The 17,219-nt window shown below is 37.3% G+C and overlaps 3 protein-coding genes across 4 annotated transcripts; 1 reads left to right on the forward strand and 2 right to left on the reverse strand.

Moving 5' to 3' along the window:
* Positions 1 to 486: 486 nt before the first annotated feature.
* mboat4 (membrane bound O-acyltransferase domain containing 4) lies at positions 487 to 3,533 on the forward strand. The gene is made up of 3 exons (XM_054610165.1): positions 487 to 608; positions 1,036 to 1,260; positions 2,438 to 3,533. The coding sequence occupies exons 1-3, from the start codon at positions 487 to 489 to the stop codon at positions 3,384 to 3,386; spliced, it is 1,296 nt and encodes a 431-aa protein (XP_054466140.1). The 3' UTR covers positions 3,387 to 3,533.
* A 128-nt stretch (positions 3,534 to 3,661) lies between these two features.
* On the reverse strand, positions 3,662 to 8,374 carry coq2 (coenzyme Q2 4-hydroxybenzoate polyprenyltransferase). 2 transcript variants are annotated; one of them, XM_054610903.1, is made up of 8 exons: positions 8,292 to 8,374; positions 7,479 to 7,818; positions 6,750 to 6,916; positions 6,230 to 6,351; positions 5,442 to 5,527; positions 5,113 to 5,246; positions 4,715 to 4,903; positions 3,662 to 4,505 (listed from the first exon to the last, which is right to left on the reverse strand). In XM_054610903.1, the coding sequence occupies exons 2-8, from the start codon at positions 7,804 to 7,806 to the stop codon at positions 4,350 to 4,352; spliced, it is 1,182 nt and encodes a 393-aa protein (XP_054466878.1). In that variant the 5' UTR covers positions 7,807 to 7,818; positions 8,292 to 8,374; the 3' UTR covers positions 3,662 to 4,349. The 2 variants fall into 2 exon arrangements, with proteins under 2 accessions (XP_054466878.1, XP_054466877.1); XM_054610902.1 differs by having other exon boundaries at positions 8,240 to 8,329.
* Positions 8,375 to 9,352: 978 nt separating this feature from the next.
* Positions 9,353 to 16,121, reverse strand: mfsd10 (major facilitator superfamily domain containing 10). Its single transcript, XM_054611373.1, has 13 exons — positions 15,962 to 16,121; positions 14,497 to 14,672; positions 13,881 to 13,977; positions 13,644 to 13,747; positions 13,328 to 13,486; positions 12,858 to 13,049; positions 11,901 to 12,003; positions 11,708 to 11,819; positions 11,503 to 11,611; positions 11,289 to 11,379; positions 10,330 to 10,377; positions 10,137 to 10,226; positions 9,353 to 9,887 (listed from the first exon to the last, which is right to left on the reverse strand). The coding sequence occupies exons 2-13, from the start codon at positions 14,647 to 14,649 to the stop codon at positions 9,784 to 9,786; spliced, it is 1,362 nt and encodes a 453-aa protein (XP_054467348.1). The 5' UTR covers positions 14,650 to 14,672; positions 15,962 to 16,121; the 3' UTR covers positions 9,353 to 9,783.
* Positions 16,122 to 17,219: the final 1,098 nt, after the last annotated feature.

Below are 17,219 nucleotides of genomic sequence, written 5' to 3' on the forward strand. Positions count from 1 at the left end.
GAATGAAAATGTTACCTTTGTTGTTAAAGGTTTGTTTTCTTTGCTCATCTGGGTGAAAAGCTCACTCATATTTGTATCTCTTCTCATTGTCACGCTGTATCTATATAGTTAGTATCAGTAACACTACTTTAACTGTTGATTTAGAACAAATGTCACAAGGTTGCTGTTCATCTTTGAGGTAGATAATGTCTCAGGTGCTGGACCTTTACCTCTCTTCTATTCTTTGACCTCTTGATTTGGTTGCTACAGTTGCTAATATATGGCCTGATAAAAAGCCTCTGATTCAACAAAATGTTGAACTTTTATCAGTACTGTGTGACAATGGTAAATAAAAGGGATTGCTTTAATGCAGGCCATGGGTGGAATGGTAAAGACAGTCCAGGTAAAACAGGCATTTGACATCTTTAATAGGACAATCAGCAGCAACCGTCTGCTATCAGCAGCTTTGTTCTCCTCTCTCTGTGATATTCACCCGGAGACTCAGATATGGGTTTGATGAGCTGGTTCTGGGAACGACATCAGTTTCTAATGCACCAATGTTTTTCACTTCCATTCGCATTTTTGTTTTTTTTCCTTGCTAAACGGAGATATCTGTCCTTGACAAACAGGTATGTGATTAAAAAACTATTGATTTTTATTATATGCTAAACTACCTTTTTAAAGCAATGTGTCAAGTAATTGTTATTCCTGGTGCCTTACTCTCTGTATACTTTATAAGCATTTGTATTTAAATTTTAGAAGGTTTATGAAGTTGAAATTGTAAATCAAATGAAATTTAAATAATCAGTTCAACTGGAACATAAGTCAGAAGGTCAACAAGGTATACAATACTGAAGAAAGATTTTTACAATTATTTAAACTTGTATATCTGTGTGATCTCATATATTTATTTGTTAGCACTTAATTTATCCGATTGTATTTTGAACTTGTCCGTTAAAGAAAATTGTTAAATATTCGTTTGTTTAGAAAGTAGCCTAAACGTTTAATCAATAATCAACATAGTGGCTGATTGTCAACATGGATTTCTGTCTCCAGGTACCTGTTTGTTTCTGTTGGAGGATGCGTCCTGGCGGTCGTCACAATGGGCGTCTACAGCTCGCTTCTCTTCACCTCCACCTTTGTCTTTATTCTGACCGTGTGCTCTGTGGATCCCAGCTGTGTCCACGCCTGGGTGTTTGGTATCCAAATGTTGTGGCAAACCTTCTGGCACCTGCTCATACAGTACAGGGAATACTACCTGCATGAGCCTGTCAGCATCAGGTACTAATCTAAAATCAGATTCTTCAGTATCTAAACTAACATATTCACGCTTTTCCTGAGTGTCCGATATCAATTAGTATTTGTAGGGTAAGTCTGGTGATAATCTATATATTTCTTACAGCCAATAAAATCCCTCAGAAACACAAAAACCCACATCAATGACCCATATTGTTGAACTAGGTGATATTTTCCTTTGTTAAAATGAACATGGGCATTGTAGTGTATTTTCAATAATCCCACATACATTGTCCTGCTGCTGTTAATACTCACTAAAGGAAACAAAAATGCAATACTCATTCCTGTTTAGGTAATGTTGAAAGCTAAAGTGCCCACATCTTTAATCAAACTATACATTCTTCTTTAAAATAATTAAAAAACAATGTCATTCCTTGATCCATTTTTAAGGAGTCATGTCTTCAGTAGCCACAAATGAACTCTGACATTCTGAAACTACTGAGAAGGATTACCACATTGTTGGTTTTGGTTTTATTGTTTTGTTTGTTGACAATAATAAAAATAATAAAAAACAGACTGTCATGCCCTTTAAGATGCAAACTTGGACTTTTACAGAGAGCTACATACATTATTCCAATAAGAGAACCCTCTGGATATATAATATATGCAAACAGTTAAAAATAAATAATAAACAAAGTCAAAAAATTAAAGTCCACAATTAAAGCAATAACTATTTCCGTGGATGTAGAAAAGAGCAAAGACATCGGTTTCCTTTTAGAATTAAATCATTTATTTTGCACCGGCTGGAAAACAGCCTTTATATTTGACAAAACAATCTCACCTCAAGATCCACAGTAACTGTCCTGGAGCTTTTTCTGTTTGTTTGCTGGTTTGCTCATTGGAACTGTAGATGTTCAAGCTTTCCATGATTCTGACTTCTCAGCCATGTTGACGTTTTGTAAGCTGCTGTTTCCAAGAATCAACTTTTTGATATGATGCAAAGCTCCAGAGCAGCTACTAAATGGACCTTACGGTGGGTCCGTTTTGTCAAATGCTGTTTCCACTGATGAGGACGAGCTTTTAACTCACAGTTTCTGGATGCTATTTTGCTTCGTGCTCTAGATAAAAACACGAAATATATACAAATATTGAAACATTTCTTATTTTTTTCTGACAAAAAAGGATTCTTTTGTAATCAAATGAACAACTCCTCCGCTTTCAGATTGTTTTTGGCCGTGTCCTCTTTGATGCTGCTCACTCAGAGAGTCACCTCAGTGTCCATGGACCTTCAGGAGAAACGAGTTCATCTAACATTCAATGCTTCATCCAAAAGAAAGGCATTTGTGACGCTTCTCCCTCTTATCAGCTACATCCTCAATTTCACCACACTGCTCGGAGGCCCTTTGTGCTCCTACAGCCGATTTGTGTCCTCAATGGCCGGGATCAACCTCAACCCTCCACCTAATCCGCTGGGTGTAGTCGTCTTAAAATTGATGCAGGTGTTACTGCTGGAGTCTGTAAGGTTCTGTCTTATCCATCTTCTGAACACCTATGATCCCTCCGACTCAATCACTCTCTATGGCTTCCTGTGGGTTTGGGGTCTGGCGATGATTTTGAAGATCCAATATTATTCTCACTGGAGGATCAGTGAATGCCTCAATAACGCAGCCGGGTTTGGCTTTTGGGTTCATTCACCAGGAGACTCCCCAGACTGGAGCGGACTATCCGATGGAGATTTCTGGACCGTTGAATCGTCGAGCCGTATGTCAGAGCTCGCCCGTCGATGGAACGCCACAACAGCTTCGTGGCTGCGTAGACTGGTTTATATAAGGTGCAAACGTTTCCCTTTGTTCATGACTTTTAGTTTCTCAATGTGGTGGCATGGTTGTCATTTAGGTCACATTGTGGGATTTCTGACCTGGGCAGCAACGGTGAAAGCAGATTATCATGTACACAGCTACCTGAAACCAAAACTTTCATCAATGTGGAGGAAAATATACACTTGTTTAGGCTGGATTAACACTCAAATGACTATTGCTAGTATTGTTATAGCAGTAGAATTAAGAAATATGTCTGGTTTGAGACTTTTGTCTACAACCTACATAGGTCTGTTTCCCATTTTTAACATAATTCTTGCCTTTCTTTTATTAAAACTCAACACAGTTCAGTAATGCAGTCATTTGAACGCGTTCCCCTAACCACGACAGGCCTGTTCTGTCATTTAAATATATGAACGGACTTTATGTTGCTCTCAAAATGGGATGTCTGCAATTATCTTACTGTATTGTGTTTTGTTGTCGTTGTTCTTTGTCTTGTTAATACTGTTTTGTTGAATTTGGAAAGATTAATAAATTACATATTTAAAAAAAAATGGATAATTTTATTCAAATGTTTATTTTATGTTATTGTACACTGAAATAAATAACACCAGGTCATGTGAATGGAGCAGGTCTGTGCAGCTTTTAGCCTCTTTCATCAACCTGCACGTATACTGCATGGTTGAGTATAGAAAAATCTCTCATAAAAAATGATTGGCAGTGTCTCCATCAAACAAGCTCAGGCAGGGTGAGTCCCCAACCGACCTCCCATTAAAAGACAGAGAGGGCTGAAGTAAACAAATGACTCATGAAGACAGTTAAACTAAAGACTAAAGACTTGTGAACAAACAAAACCAACCACCAGAAAATACTTACTAAGGTAACCTGCTCCCTAGTGGTAAAAATTACTCAATGCAGCTTTGAACAATAACAACACAATTTCCCCCATTATGCATGTTTATTGTGACTAGGTGTTGCTGACTTGGGTTTATTTATGCAGACGCTGGAGGTCCACTAAGCAGCACTTGAACATAGATATGAATTATATTTGTCTGTACTAGGAGGTGTATTATTTAATCATTTAATCTCAGAAATATCCATTGAAAGGACATTTTAAATCTGTAAATGTTTTGATGAGCAAATAATCCAAATTTAAAAGGTAAAATTTTAAATTACACAGTTTATGGTACAGCTTTTTGTCGTCTCATAGAGCTTCAATCAGAGTTAAAAACCCAAAAGATAATGTGCAACATTATAACAAGTGATTGTGATGTTTTGCAAATGTCACAAAAATCATATTTGTTCTGCTGATCTCACTTATCTGACTGCCTCCTCGTTTTGCAGCAAAGTCTCTCTTCTTTCTTTCCACAAATTGCCGATAACAATGCCTAAAAATAACAACAGTCCGAGGTTTCTGTTTGAGGAAAATTTCTTCCAGCAGTCCTCTGGTTTGTTAATGTCCAATGTGTAAATCTAAAAGAGAGGGGAGTAAATATCACGTTTTAATTGAATGTTTGAGACCTACCTTTGGTTAGGATAACCACTAAAGACCTGTTACTGACTGAAAAACATAAACGGTAGTAAAATCTTACTATGGAATGAAACTGTACTATACGTACTGGAATAATGAACTCTTTGGCAGCGAGCCTTCAGACTACACAACACAACACCGTGTTCCTCACCTGATACGTTAGATGAACGGCCACTGTGGACAGTACTGCGTAGTAAGGGAGAGTCTGCTCAGCATTGACTCCAGTTACAACCAGTCCTGACATCATGGCCACCATGAAGCCGCTTAGCCACGGTTTGGTTTGCTCCTGGAACCTCAGTGCAGTAGATTTGACTCCTACTTTGATGTCGTCCTCCTTATCCTTATTATCAAAGAGAGAACAGATGAACAAGATGACTTTTAAATTTTTTGAAATTAAGGTTAAAATGAAGGTTAAAAACGTATTTATCTATGGTTTGAACATGTGTTCCGAGTTTTCTACTAAATGTAAACACATGAGGATTTTCATGTCAGTGCTTTCTATAAAACATGAATAAGAACTGCATTGATCTGTGGAGCCCCATGCTTTACCTGATGTGCATAAATTGTGTCATATATCAGCGTCCACATCACTCCTGAGAAATACAGCGGGAGGCATACGGACCAATCACAGAAGCCCTGGACAGCGGACCAGCCAAGCAGCGCTCCCCAGTTAAAAGTGAGGCCTAAACACATATGAGACAAACTTTAGCTTTGCTGATGGGGACGTTTTTTAGGCTGCATGCACACCAGAATCTAGCACTGCCTACCAGCCAGAGCCCAAACGCACTACAAACATTAGAATGAACGCCTGATTCGGTGTGAATACAGCCTTGGCTTTAGATGAAGAACGCCACAGGCGAATCTTACACAGTACATACCCAACACAAGTTGTGGCCAATAAGTGATCCTCTTCATCAGCGGGTAGGAGATGACAAGACATAATGAGGCAGCCCCCAAAGCTATGCTGTAGAGAGGATTATGAAACTGTTAGTCAAACCATTTTGAGCCTTTAGATATAAAAACAACTTTGCATTTTTGTCTTTTTTTTGTCTGTATTCTAACATGTATTACTTGCTCTTGTATGATAACACACTGCAAGTAACGTTTCTATAAAAATGAAACTAGTATAGAGTTTGATCCAGTGTTTGTTTAAAGATAGGCTCACAGATTTTAAATCTGTCTAAAACAATAGTTAAGGGCAATTATGAGGATTGAAATATGTTTTGCTTGCTGTAATCATTCCTCCTTTTCATACTAGACATTAAATATGCTTCCAATGACGGGATGCCTGGGAACACAACTTAGAAAAACTGATTCCTTAGGATATTTTGGAAAATTAATCCATCAACCAACCAATCAGCCAATCAATCAACTAACTAACCAACAAACCAACCACTCTACCTATTTATCTAAATACAAATCAAGTGAGTATCTTTCAAAGTTACAGTCTTTATTAACAAATTTACCCTTTGGCCTCAGGGGGTATTAAACCCCAAAACACAGCAACATTACCAAGTATGTAACTATGGGACAGCACAAGAAAAAAAGTACACACACAATGTTTTTTGTCTGACCTACACACTTAATTTGTTCCATCCATGTTTCCTTACTGTTCCTAAACTGATCACTATACAGATCTAATGACAACATGAAGATCACTGGGTACCTGTAATAGTTGAGACACAAGAGAACCCCAAGTGCCAGAGAAAGCTGCCCTCCTAAGAAGACCAGTGCCTGCTTCTGAGAAATCTCTCCTGATGCAATGGGTCGAGTCGCCGTCCTGGACACCTGCACAAAAACATCAACACTTTCAATTAGTGAGTGCAGAAATCATATTAGGAATGTATTTTTCCTCGTGTAATATAGAAGTAAGGAGGATGTTATTTGCTGTGGTTATGTGATTGATGGTTATGCAGGCAATACATCCAATTAAGAGTGTCTTTAGGGTATTATGGCTTTGAAAACACAGTATTCATAGTCATCAACATGTATGATCAAAAAAAATTATACAAAAGAAAACACATTATCAAAAGCTGAAGAAAATAGGATTGCTAAGGAAATATCTAGTTGATTAAAAATGGAGCATACAGGGCAAAGAATAACATAACATATCATAATAAGTTTGACCAAAAGCCATCTGCTTCTCTCAGCTAATGTGTAAATGGCTATATATTAGTTTCATATACCTTTTTGTCAAAGTCTCTATCCCACATGTCATTGATGGTGCAGCCCGCTCCTCTCATCAGCAGGGCACCCGCACCAAACAGGGTGAGCATATCCAGATGTGGGAGGCATCCGGGGTCGGCAGCCAGAGCAATGCTCCATGCAGACGGGAGGTAGAGCAGCCATGTCCCTACAATACACACAAACACACACATACTACGCCTGTCACTATGATTACTATATCGAAGTATTGTTCTATATATATATACAGTACCAGTCAAAAGATTGGAAACACCTTCTCATTCAATGGTTTTTCTTTATTTTTTTCTACATTGTAGATTAATATTGAAGACATCCAAACTATGAAGGAACACATATGGAATTATGTGGTAAACAAACAAATGCTCAACAAACCAGAATACTTCAAAGTAGTTGAATGAGAAGGTGTGTCCAAACTTTTGATTGGTACTGTGTATATATATATATATATATATATGGACAGGACCTCAATCATCTTTACTTATTTGACTTATCGTTCACAGCTCAAGTGAGGGAATATTTTGGGTTTAGGCTGAATAACAGAGGGGTGCTGTTGGGTTACTTACATCTAACTTATGGCTGATATGTTACTGTGCACTTTTTAAATGTCTTGTTTTATCATTCCAAACCCAACGATATTCAGTTTAATATGGTATAAAGCAGATGCACAATTTTTGAGAGACTGAAAACAGATGAAAAATGAAAGTACTCACCAATAGGTTTGTCTAGCCTCATCAACCGCAGGTATGGCTGGATAGAAGCTGGTGCAGAATTCACAACTGAAGCAGCTGATAAACTGAATGATCTTCTCCCATATTGTTGTGTTTCATGTGGTCTGAGTGAAGGGTGGAAAACACTCTGACCATAAAGTCCTCTTCTCAACACACTGGAATCTGAGCGGAGACTCAAATCTCTAGTCCTCCCTCCTTCTGTGTGAAGGAAGACGTTGGACATGGAGTAAAGACAGGGGTAAAGAGCTCCATGATGAATCCTCCTCAGGGTATTCACAGTCAACCGGCTGGTCAGCTTGGCTAGGAGCATGGTGTTTCCCTCCTAACACACAAATGAAAACACACACACACACACAATGGTTGGTCAGTGGCTTTTTCACAAAGGGGGACTGATTTGCTGCACCAGGCACTCCTTTTGTGTTAAGAGTGAATCAGCTGCACAAACACTGAGATGTTCATGTGGATGGGAGCTGGGTGTGTGTGTGTGTGTGTGTGTGTGTGTGTGTGTGTGTGTGTGTGTGTGTGTGTGTGTGTGACACAAACAACACTTTTTAATCTGTTTATAAGTTACAAACTCTTTGAGCATCCCTGCTGTACAATAACAACTGCACATGTGTGTTAGCAACAAACCTAACCTGCTGCTAACTCTAGCTTAGCTTAGCTTAGCTATCTCAAACAGTTTGTATCAACCTTAACTTCTATTAAACCCAATAAAATGAGCAATAACGGTGAAACACACTCACACTGTATTTTACACTAGAATAGATTACAAAAATAAAGGAAACTAGCCATTACACAGGTGGCTAATCGGTCACAACAGCACTGCAGTTAGGGTTTCCTGTTATGGTCCGCATGATATTGTTCCGGAGGGAAACAATGTCAGTAAGCGGAACCAATGAAAAGACGTGGCCGAGAACTGATAACATGAGTCAGTAAAGTTGTTCTGGTTCAGAAAATTACACTACACTTACAGTACCAGTCAAAAGTTTGGACACCTTCTCATTTAATGGTTTTTCTTTATTTTTTTTTCTACATTTTAGATTAATATTGAAGACATCCAAACTATGAAGGAACACATATGGAATTATGTGGTAAACAAACAAATGCTCAACAAACCAGAATATGTTTTATATTTTAGATTCTTCAAAGTAGTTGAATGAGAAGGTGTGTCCAAACTTTTGACTGCTACTGTACATTACACTACAATGGTATGTAGCTAACTTACAAGTTAAGTATAGTATAGTATAGTGTAGTGTAGTATTGTATAGTATAGTATAGTATAGTATTGTATAGTATAGTATAGTATAGTATTGTATAGTATTGTATAGTATAGTATAGTATAATATAGTATTGTATAGTGTAGTATAGTATTGTGTAGTGTAGTATAGTATAGTATTGTATAAAAATATTTATTTAATTAAAAGTATTAACATGATGTACAATGTCTTGTAGAGTGGTAGGCACACTTTTACTCCTGCAATTGTTTATTTTGCATCATTTATGCAGAAGATTTGGATCATAAATATGTAGGTATGAACATGCAAGTAGTATTTTGAAATTGTAGCTGATAGGTGGATTTTTACTAAAGTCTATAATGTTGGGTAGATTTATGTGGCATCTTCACCTGCAAAAAAAGATACATTTTGTGGAGTAAAATGTATGTAGTTGAGTCAAAGTATCATGTGGCATAACATGGAAACAAATAACAAGTAGCCTACAAAGCTTTATGTGAGAATTTGTATTTGGTTGCTTTCCACCATTGCAATTAAATTGAAAACCCTTTTGTGCAATCTTTAAGTAAGATAATAATTCATTTTCATACACATATGTTGACAAGCTTGTTTATTCCTTTTTTTTTTTAAAGCAAGAAAATATAATATCAACATGTTTAAAGTGAGCTAAAATAAAATGTTGCTTTGTAAAATATAAAATCTGAGTGTTTGATAAAATACTGCATTATAAAAGTATATCTATTAACATAAATGGTGTTTGTAACCCACTCTAACCCATACATTTCACATTATGAGCAGTTATACATTTTGCACATTTAAAAGCAATACGTCCACTCATTTCTCAAGTGTTCAATAACATCTCTTGGTTTTGGCATGTGCATTGTCTCTTGCATTATTTAGTTCCATGTGATGATGCTTGGCAAAAAGTATACATCTTATTATTTTTGTTTGTGTCAATGTAAGACACCAGTGCTTGTTTTACCAGCAGATGTAAACATCATAATATTCCCACTATAATCCCTGCAAGCAGAGTCTCTGTCAAGAGTTTGTGTCTCTCACTCCTCCTTCAACCTTCTAGCTGTTCTCAGGAGAGCCAGAGGAATAATGAAAGAGGCTGATGTGAGAAGAAAACAGGTCTGAGCTCCAGCTATCCAGTAAACTGTGAAGAAAACACAAACACAGGTATACCAAGCAAGGTTATTTATGCACTGTACACTAGTCTGTAAAAATTGTCACCATGCCCACTGTCAATGCTATTTAATCTTAAGTATAAGTAATTACAACTAAAGAATTCAAATATTATTCTCTCAAAAGAGTTAGTGGCTTATGTTTGCTGCCTTATGTTTCATAAATTGTCCACAAATTTCAGGCAGCATTTGATGCTATGACTGCCATCTGGCTTCCTTACCGGAGGATGACACAACTGGTCCCAGTGCTCTGGCCAGGGCGCCCAAACTACGCAGAATCCCCATCACTGTGCCCTTCTGACTGGCCGACCCTGGAGAAATATCCATGTTAATAATTAGTAACAACATGCACATTCTAGTTTAATCAAAATGGGGTGTGAGTTTCCAAAATCATTAACAAATAGAGAGGCTTACCGTGGTCAGAAACAAGCGTCGACAGGCATGGTACTACTATTGCAGCCGCTGTCACAAAAATAAATAAATTATAAATTACATAAAATGTAAACACACAATACATTGCATTGAACATAAATAAATCCTCTAGATGTAGCTATACGTCATGTTTTACGTTTTCATGCATTGTCAATGGATATTATCCTGCTCATTACAAACTGTAATGTCAGATTGGTGGTATGTTGTGTTTTTCATTTTCAAATTTTCAATTAACCTTTATTCAATCCCGGAAGCCTCTTCAGAAAACCTATGGCTGCCAAAATGATTGCATAGAGTATTTAACACATATGCACAATGAAAGAAGTACATTCATAAAGCATAGGTTAAGTCATGCTTTGCTATTTTGTCTTGGCCATTGATTTTTATTTTTTATGTTATCGTTTTTTAATTTATTCTTTAATTATTCTTTTATAGTTATTTTACAGATTTTCTTCTCTAGTCACTGATTTTTCTCCACAAAATTATCTTACCAGACGATTTATGCAGGTCTCATTATTTTTATTTTTTTTAAGTTTTAAAAAGTCCCATTTCCAGTGCAAGCACTATGTGGTTTAAACATTTACTGTTTTCTTTTACTCTAATGGACTCATGCATCAGCTCTGGGAATTATTCATGCCCATAAGGGGGTAATTTGTAGAACAACATTTGTAGTACTCAGGATAGAATTTCCACTGTTGATACTAAAAATATAAATAACAAGTTGAGTGTGCACTTACAAAGTCATTCAAATCTGCTTTGTGGTTTGGTATCATCATTTTACCAGCTTTTTTTTTTTCATCAATCTATCTCGTTTTCTGAGTCTCGACTGATATGCACTTAGCAATTGTTTATCAATTAAATGTAACTAATATCACAAGTTCTTTGGTATAATAAATGGCTTAACTTCTCTTAAGGTGACATATAATATAAAATGAGCTCACCAAATGCGTATAACGCCAAGCCAACATAAAGCATCGTTATATTCCATGAGAGCCCGATGAGGATGAACGCTGGGATTAATGTTATGATTGCCTAAAAAAAATTAGAAATGTGGTCATTTAAGAAAACAATTGTGAAGTGGTGCATCATGTTTATTCAGCATAAAGAGTATTTCATTGTACAGATTGTTGTGATGTAAACAGAAGGTGCTCTTACCACTCTAACAGCCATGATGTGCTGCCCAGGTTTGATTCTGCGAGCATAACCTCCCTGGATCAAGGCCATGATGACACCAATGAAGAAGAACATCTTTCCCTGCTGCATGCTGGTAAAAGAAATATGCTCATAAATATGAAAGGGGTTGCTGTTTGGGTGCGTTTACTGTAACTGAGAGTACACAGCTTTATCTTTGAATTCCTACCTTGTGAATTGGAAGCGTTGGTGAGTCAGAAAACTCAGAGTGAACTCCAGACCAGAGAACAGGAAGAGGTAGCAGAAATAAACCAGGCCCAACGCTTGAAGCTTCTGCATTCCTGTAAAGACATTCCCACCTTTTATCTATCAGTGTTCATTCATGCGTGTGGGTCAAATAGATGAAAGACTGGAGTACCCACTTTCTTTTGGAGGCGGATCTTTTGTCCTGGTAACAGCTGAAAAATGGAACAAAGATAATGGGTTCATGAGGTCCCTGGAATCCCCTAACCCCGAAGATGAAGCCTAGGATGAAACAAGAAAAATGATCTGTATCTGTCAAAGATAATAATGTTGTGAGAAAAAAAATGTTTTCAAAAGGAAAATAAACAAACTAACAAACAATATGATTCTTACATATACCAATCAGCGTGTAGTGATGATTTTTTAACCTTAAATTATTTTTTTTTATTATTATTTTATGTTTTGCTGTCACTTTCATTTTATTTTGTGTGCTGGCGTGTTGGATTTTTGCACATTTTACAATTGCACAATGAAATAAATAAAATAATTACACAAATCTTTATATACATACGGTGTAAACCTAATTGTATTACATGTTTTTAAGCTCCTATGCGCCCTTATCCCCTTCAAACAGGAGTGTGGGAATGTTTAAACGTCCCTTGATTGACAGCTCCCTCACTCTTCTGTTTGCTTTGTGGTAACTGTTATGACAGGACAATGTACACTGATTCATTGAATGACACCAGGTAATTCCAAGCAAAGCTCCACCCAGCTTCGTCCGACAAGAGGTCTTATTACTTCCTGGAGTCTTGTCAGGAAGATACTGCTTCCGACAAAGAAGTGAAACAACAATGGGCCGGTTTTACCGGTTTTTTTTTTCAAACAAGCAAGATGTTAAAATAGAGAGCTTAAGAGTTGCTTATTGGCGTATTTTAATAATTTTGGACAGAACCAGACAACCCCTGTTTCAAGCCTTTAGACTAAGCTAAGCTAACTGGCTGAAGCTTCAGACATTAGAGAGCGGTAATCTACTCATCTAAATCTCGTACAACATGCTGCACATAACATCTGCCACTTGAGTGACCCTGCTAGTGATTCATCTGTCAGTTTGCAGTGTGAATGTTTCCATGGCCAACCTTGACATCCTTTGTGACCGTCTCCGGCAGCATGACCCAAATAAAGAGCAGATCAGCCACGCTAAAGGCCAAGGCGAGCAGAGCTGGGGTTTGGTAGAAGACATTCCCTGTTGTTTTGGAGCTGAGGGCAAAGTAGGCACCCATCAGAGGTCCCACAGTGAAGCCCAGGGAGAAGGCAATGCCGATCATAGCCTGGTCATGATGAAAGTAAAGTTAGAGTTTAGGTAATTTTCCTGAAGGTCTCACAGATACAAAGGTAATATACCTGGCAAACAGCAACATTGTGCACATTAATGAAATGTGAGGGTCAGAGCCCTAATAAAAGATTCAAATGAAAACTAGTAGATGTGTTTTCATGCATGAACCTCCAGCAAAAGATGGAGCATGCATCAAATCACATTATGGTGTTTTTTAGATGCAATGTCTTAACAATACATTTCCTGTTATGGCCAAAGAGAGTCTGTGCCTACCATTCCTCGGTTCCGTGCTTTTGGGCAAGGCAAGTCGGCCACGATGGCAGTGCAGAGGCTGACGTTGCCCTTACAAATGCCCCCAATTACCCGAAACAAAAGGAACATGCTGAAGCTCCGGGAAACGGCCCAGACCGCATAGGAGGCCATCAGCCCTAACTGTAACACAAGGCACCCAATTAGACAAGAAAGAATCAGGGCAGATGGCCAAAGCTGCATGGTTTCATCTTTATAACTGTAAAGTGCGGACTGTGCCGAGTGAGTGAAGTACAAAGTAAAAAAATAATAAAGTAGAGTAATATGGCATTTCACTGACTGTAGTGAGAATGAGCATGGGTCGTCTGCCATATTTGTCTGACAGAGCCCCCGTCACAGGCGATGACAGGAACTGCAGCAGAGAAAACAACGACCCGATCAGACCTGAAAGGCAAATTGAGGAGCACACAAATGAGGCCAGTTTCTTTGCATCATTAAAATCTTAATCAGTCATAGTGTGAAGTGAAAAGTAACGCTCCACTTAAGTTATATTGAATATGAAATCAATCCAATATACCTCCAAACAGGACACTGTTGTATTTCTTTTCCATAGGAATCCCGACGGCCTCCCTGAACAGGTCCACAACACTCTGCAGAGACTGATACACGCCATCCTGCCCAACAAGACAAATCACAGAATATACAACATTACACAGGGACACTACAAACATGAGTAAACATGTCTATTCAGAATGAGTCAGCATGCAGACTCACACACAGACACAGCACATGACTGCCAATCTAATCACTCATGAGTTGGTTATGATTTTTACGGAAGAGATTCTTCACACAAGGGCTCCTTTGTTTCAGCAGAGCTTCGGATTTTGCACATTGTCTGTTCAAAACAGGCCATGATTCAAACAGCCAGAGTCAGTTTTCTGCTGTCGGAAACTATCAACGCTGGTTCCATCGGTGAAACTGATGTACAACCGTCTTGCAAAGGGAACAGAGCTTATAGTCTGGCACCCATATGTTCCAAACCAGTCTGGTGATTCAACAGGTACAAGTATCGTGATAATATTTTCTCAGAATTTCTCTTAATTTACATGCAATCAAACGCAACTCAAATGAGGCTGGTTGAATCTTTAAAAACTGATTGCATTGCTTTCAAAAATAACAAAAACAAAACTTACCCCTGTTTGTGCATAGTGGTCCAAAATAGAAGGAAGTAGAGGTAGAATCAGTGTAAATCCCAGCAGGTCCAACAGCAGGGTGATAAACACAATGTTGATGACCTTTGACGAGAAGGAGCTGCCATCCTCTGCAGATTTGTTTACGGCTGACATTCCTCGGCCTGTCTCTTCTTTTCCTGTTTCATAAGTAAAACACATACAGTTCATGTTAGAAAAAGACAGGAACAAGTTAACCATTGGGAAAGCATAATACTAATAACAAACAGATTGTTTTTTATCCTGTAATTTCCTTATAACTTTTTGGGGAGTTTCCTGGAAAGAAACGAGTAATATGTGACTAATTATAGGGCATTTAAGGACAAAATCACACAGATATTAGAGTTTAGCTAGTATTTTGTACCTTTCCTTGAAATGCTGATCTTTTAAACACCAGTCAATATTCCATTCATTATTAATTAAAAATGCAAAGCTTTATTCCACATATATGTTGTAGGATGGATTGTAGATACATGTGATATTGGTGCATGTTCAGACGGCCTGCTGCACACTTCAGGTTATGTTTCTAATTAATTACAAACTTGAATGAACAAACTGATCAGTGTCTCAGTGTCTCTTAATTAAGTATACACATCATATACAGTACCAGTCACAAGTTTGAACACACCTTCTCATTCAATGGTTTTTCTTTATTTTTTATTTTTTTCTACATTGTAGATTTATATTGAATACATCCAAACTATGAAGGAACACATATGGAATTATGTGGTGAACAAACAAATGCTCAACAAACCAGAATATGTTTTTATATTTTAGATTCTTCAAAGTAGTTGAATGAGAAGGTGTGTCCAAACTTTTGACTGCTACTGTAGTTATTTCCAGGAAACTTGCAGATACAGGTCAGTTACTTTCTAGAAAATGAGTCAGTAGGAAACCTGTAAAAAAAGAAAAAAAGCATTAATACAGACTGTGAGTTAGCTAACTGCAGATTAATGGGTAGAACTTTGCACAAACATGTGTAAACATGTGAAAGTTGTTGACATGGCACTGTGACTCTGCTGTGCTACATGTAATCAAGGAGATGTTTAAGGAAAGTAGATGAATGCCAGTAAAGTTGCAATCAACTAGTCTCCTTTTACTACTTCTAGTAAGTCATCAGGAAGGACCGAAAAAAAAAAAAAGTTGTTACACAAGGAGGAAGGAGGAACAACTGTAAAAATACATGTCAGATCAAAGTTGACCCTTCAGTAAATGCACATGATATTAAATCACCTTTTAAATGCAATTAGTGCTAAAACTGTGTCTCTGATCAATAACAACACATTCTCTATAAATAGGGTATGAGATCGATCAATTGAGACTGATCACATATCTATCAGCATCACCTCTTCTCAGACACTGCCACGTGTTTTTGTTTATTTTTATTTTATACAAAGCAAACCCATATTATTACAGTCTCCATACTCACACTGTATTTGCAGACTCGTGACCTCAATCCAAACAGATCACACTGAGGACTAACCCGACTGGAGCAGGTCTACCTCTCCCTCATCGGTCCATTATTATCCAGTCCACACCAGGAAGCGGTGTCTTCTTACATTTGGATGACAAGAATGTCGTAACCACAGACGAAGAATGCTGCCTTCAGGTGTTCGTCGTAAGCTCGTATTTCAGCGTTGCACATCCAATGATGATGGTTTAAGATAAGATAAGATAAGATAAGATAAGGAGGATTACAGCAGCATAGGGTAAAGTGCACACAAGAGACATAGTAGAAGAAAGACAAGATAAAAATAAAAATGAAATAAAAAAAGAAGTATTATAACCAGCTCTGCTCCCAGCAGACCACATGACACATGACAATAAAAACACTGTGCAATAATAGTTAAAATAGTTTTTTTCTGTCTGTAAATATTATATTTCAGTTATTGTGTTTTTCTACTGTTTTTATTGCTTATTTATAATACTTGTTTTTTTTTTTTATTTTTTATCTTGTCTTTCTTTACTATGTCTCTTGTGTGCACTTTACTCTATGCTGCTGTAAGCCTGCAAATTTCCCCGCTGCGGGACTAATAAAGGATTATCTTATCTTATCTTATCTTATCTTATAAATAAGCAATAAAAAACTCCACAATAACTGAAATATTATATGTACAGACAGAAAAACTATTATGGCTATAATTGCTCAGTGTATTGTATTGCACATGTGTCGTGTGTGCTGGGAGCAGAGTTGGTTGTGCAGCCTGACAGCAGCAGGAAGGACCCATCTATCTATGACCTCAGCTCAGTTGCTATTTACAGTACCAGTCAAAAGTTGACTGGTCAGATTTGTATTGTTGCCAACATAATTTTTTGGTCAAATTGTTAATTATTTAAAATCATACATTTGGCACTTTAAAGACTTTATTTTTTTAGCTGCTTGTGTTTTGTTGAATGGAAAACACATTTTATTTCTCAAAGTGGGATTTGTTGTCTATTAGAGGCAGCCCCTTTAGTGAGGTGATCTACATTTATTTCAGAACTTACTGAACAGTTATTGTTATTGTTATTAATTTGGGCTGCAACTAGCCTAATTGTAATTTTTTATTATTTATTAATGACTTCAGGATTAATCATTTTTTCAGGTAAAAACATGTTAAAAGTTTCCGACAAAATCCAGAGCTACCAAGATTCTTTATAAGAGCATTTTTAAATGCTTGCAGCAGCAAATGTTTAAAATGTTTACT

This window comes from Anoplopoma fimbria, chromosome 13, assembly GCF_027596085.1.
Source record: "Anoplopoma fimbria isolate UVic2021 breed Golden Eagle Sablefish chromosome 13, Afim_UVic_2022, whole genome shotgun sequence".
NCBI classification, from domain to species: Eukaryota; Metazoa; Chordata; class Actinopteri; order Perciformes; family Anoplopomatidae; genus Anoplopoma; species Anoplopoma fimbria.

Coding starts and splice junctions, on each gene's coding strand:
- mboat4 (XM_054610165.1), top strand. CDS start 487: ATGGGTTTGATGAGCTGGTTCTGGGAACGACATCAGTTTCTAATGCAC. Junction 609..1,035: donor TATCTGTCCTTGACAAACAG/GTATGTGATTAA, acceptor TTCTGTCTCCAG/GTACCTGTTTGTTTCTGTTG. Junction 1,261..2,437: donor CATGAGCCTGTCAGCATCAG/GTACTAATCTAA, acceptor CTCCGCTTTCAG/ATTGTTTTTGGCCGTGTCCT.
- coq2 (XM_054610903.1), bottom strand. CDS start 7,806: ATGCTCCTAGCCAAGCTGACCAGCCGGTTGACTGTGAATACCCTGAGG. Junction 5,528..6,229: donor TTGTGTCTCAACTATTACAG/GTACCCAGTGAT, acceptor TCCTCTCTACAG/CATAGCTTTGGGGGCTGCCT. Junction 5,247..5,441: donor TTGGCCACAACTTGTGTTGG/GTATGTACTGTG, acceptor ATATGTGTTTAG/GCCTCACTTTTAACTGGGGA.
- mfsd10 (XM_054611373.1), bottom strand. CDS start 14,649: ATGTCAGCCGTAAACAAATCTGCAGAGGATGGCAGCTCCTTCTCGTCA. Junction 12,004..12,857: donor CGGTCACAAAGGATGTCAAG/GTTGGCCATGGA, acceptor GTTTCATCCTAG/GCTTCATCTTCGGGGTTAGG. Junction 10,378..11,288: donor CTTGGCGTTATACGCATTTG/GTGAGCTCATTT, acceptor TTTTTGTGACAG/CGGCTGCAATAGTAGTACCA.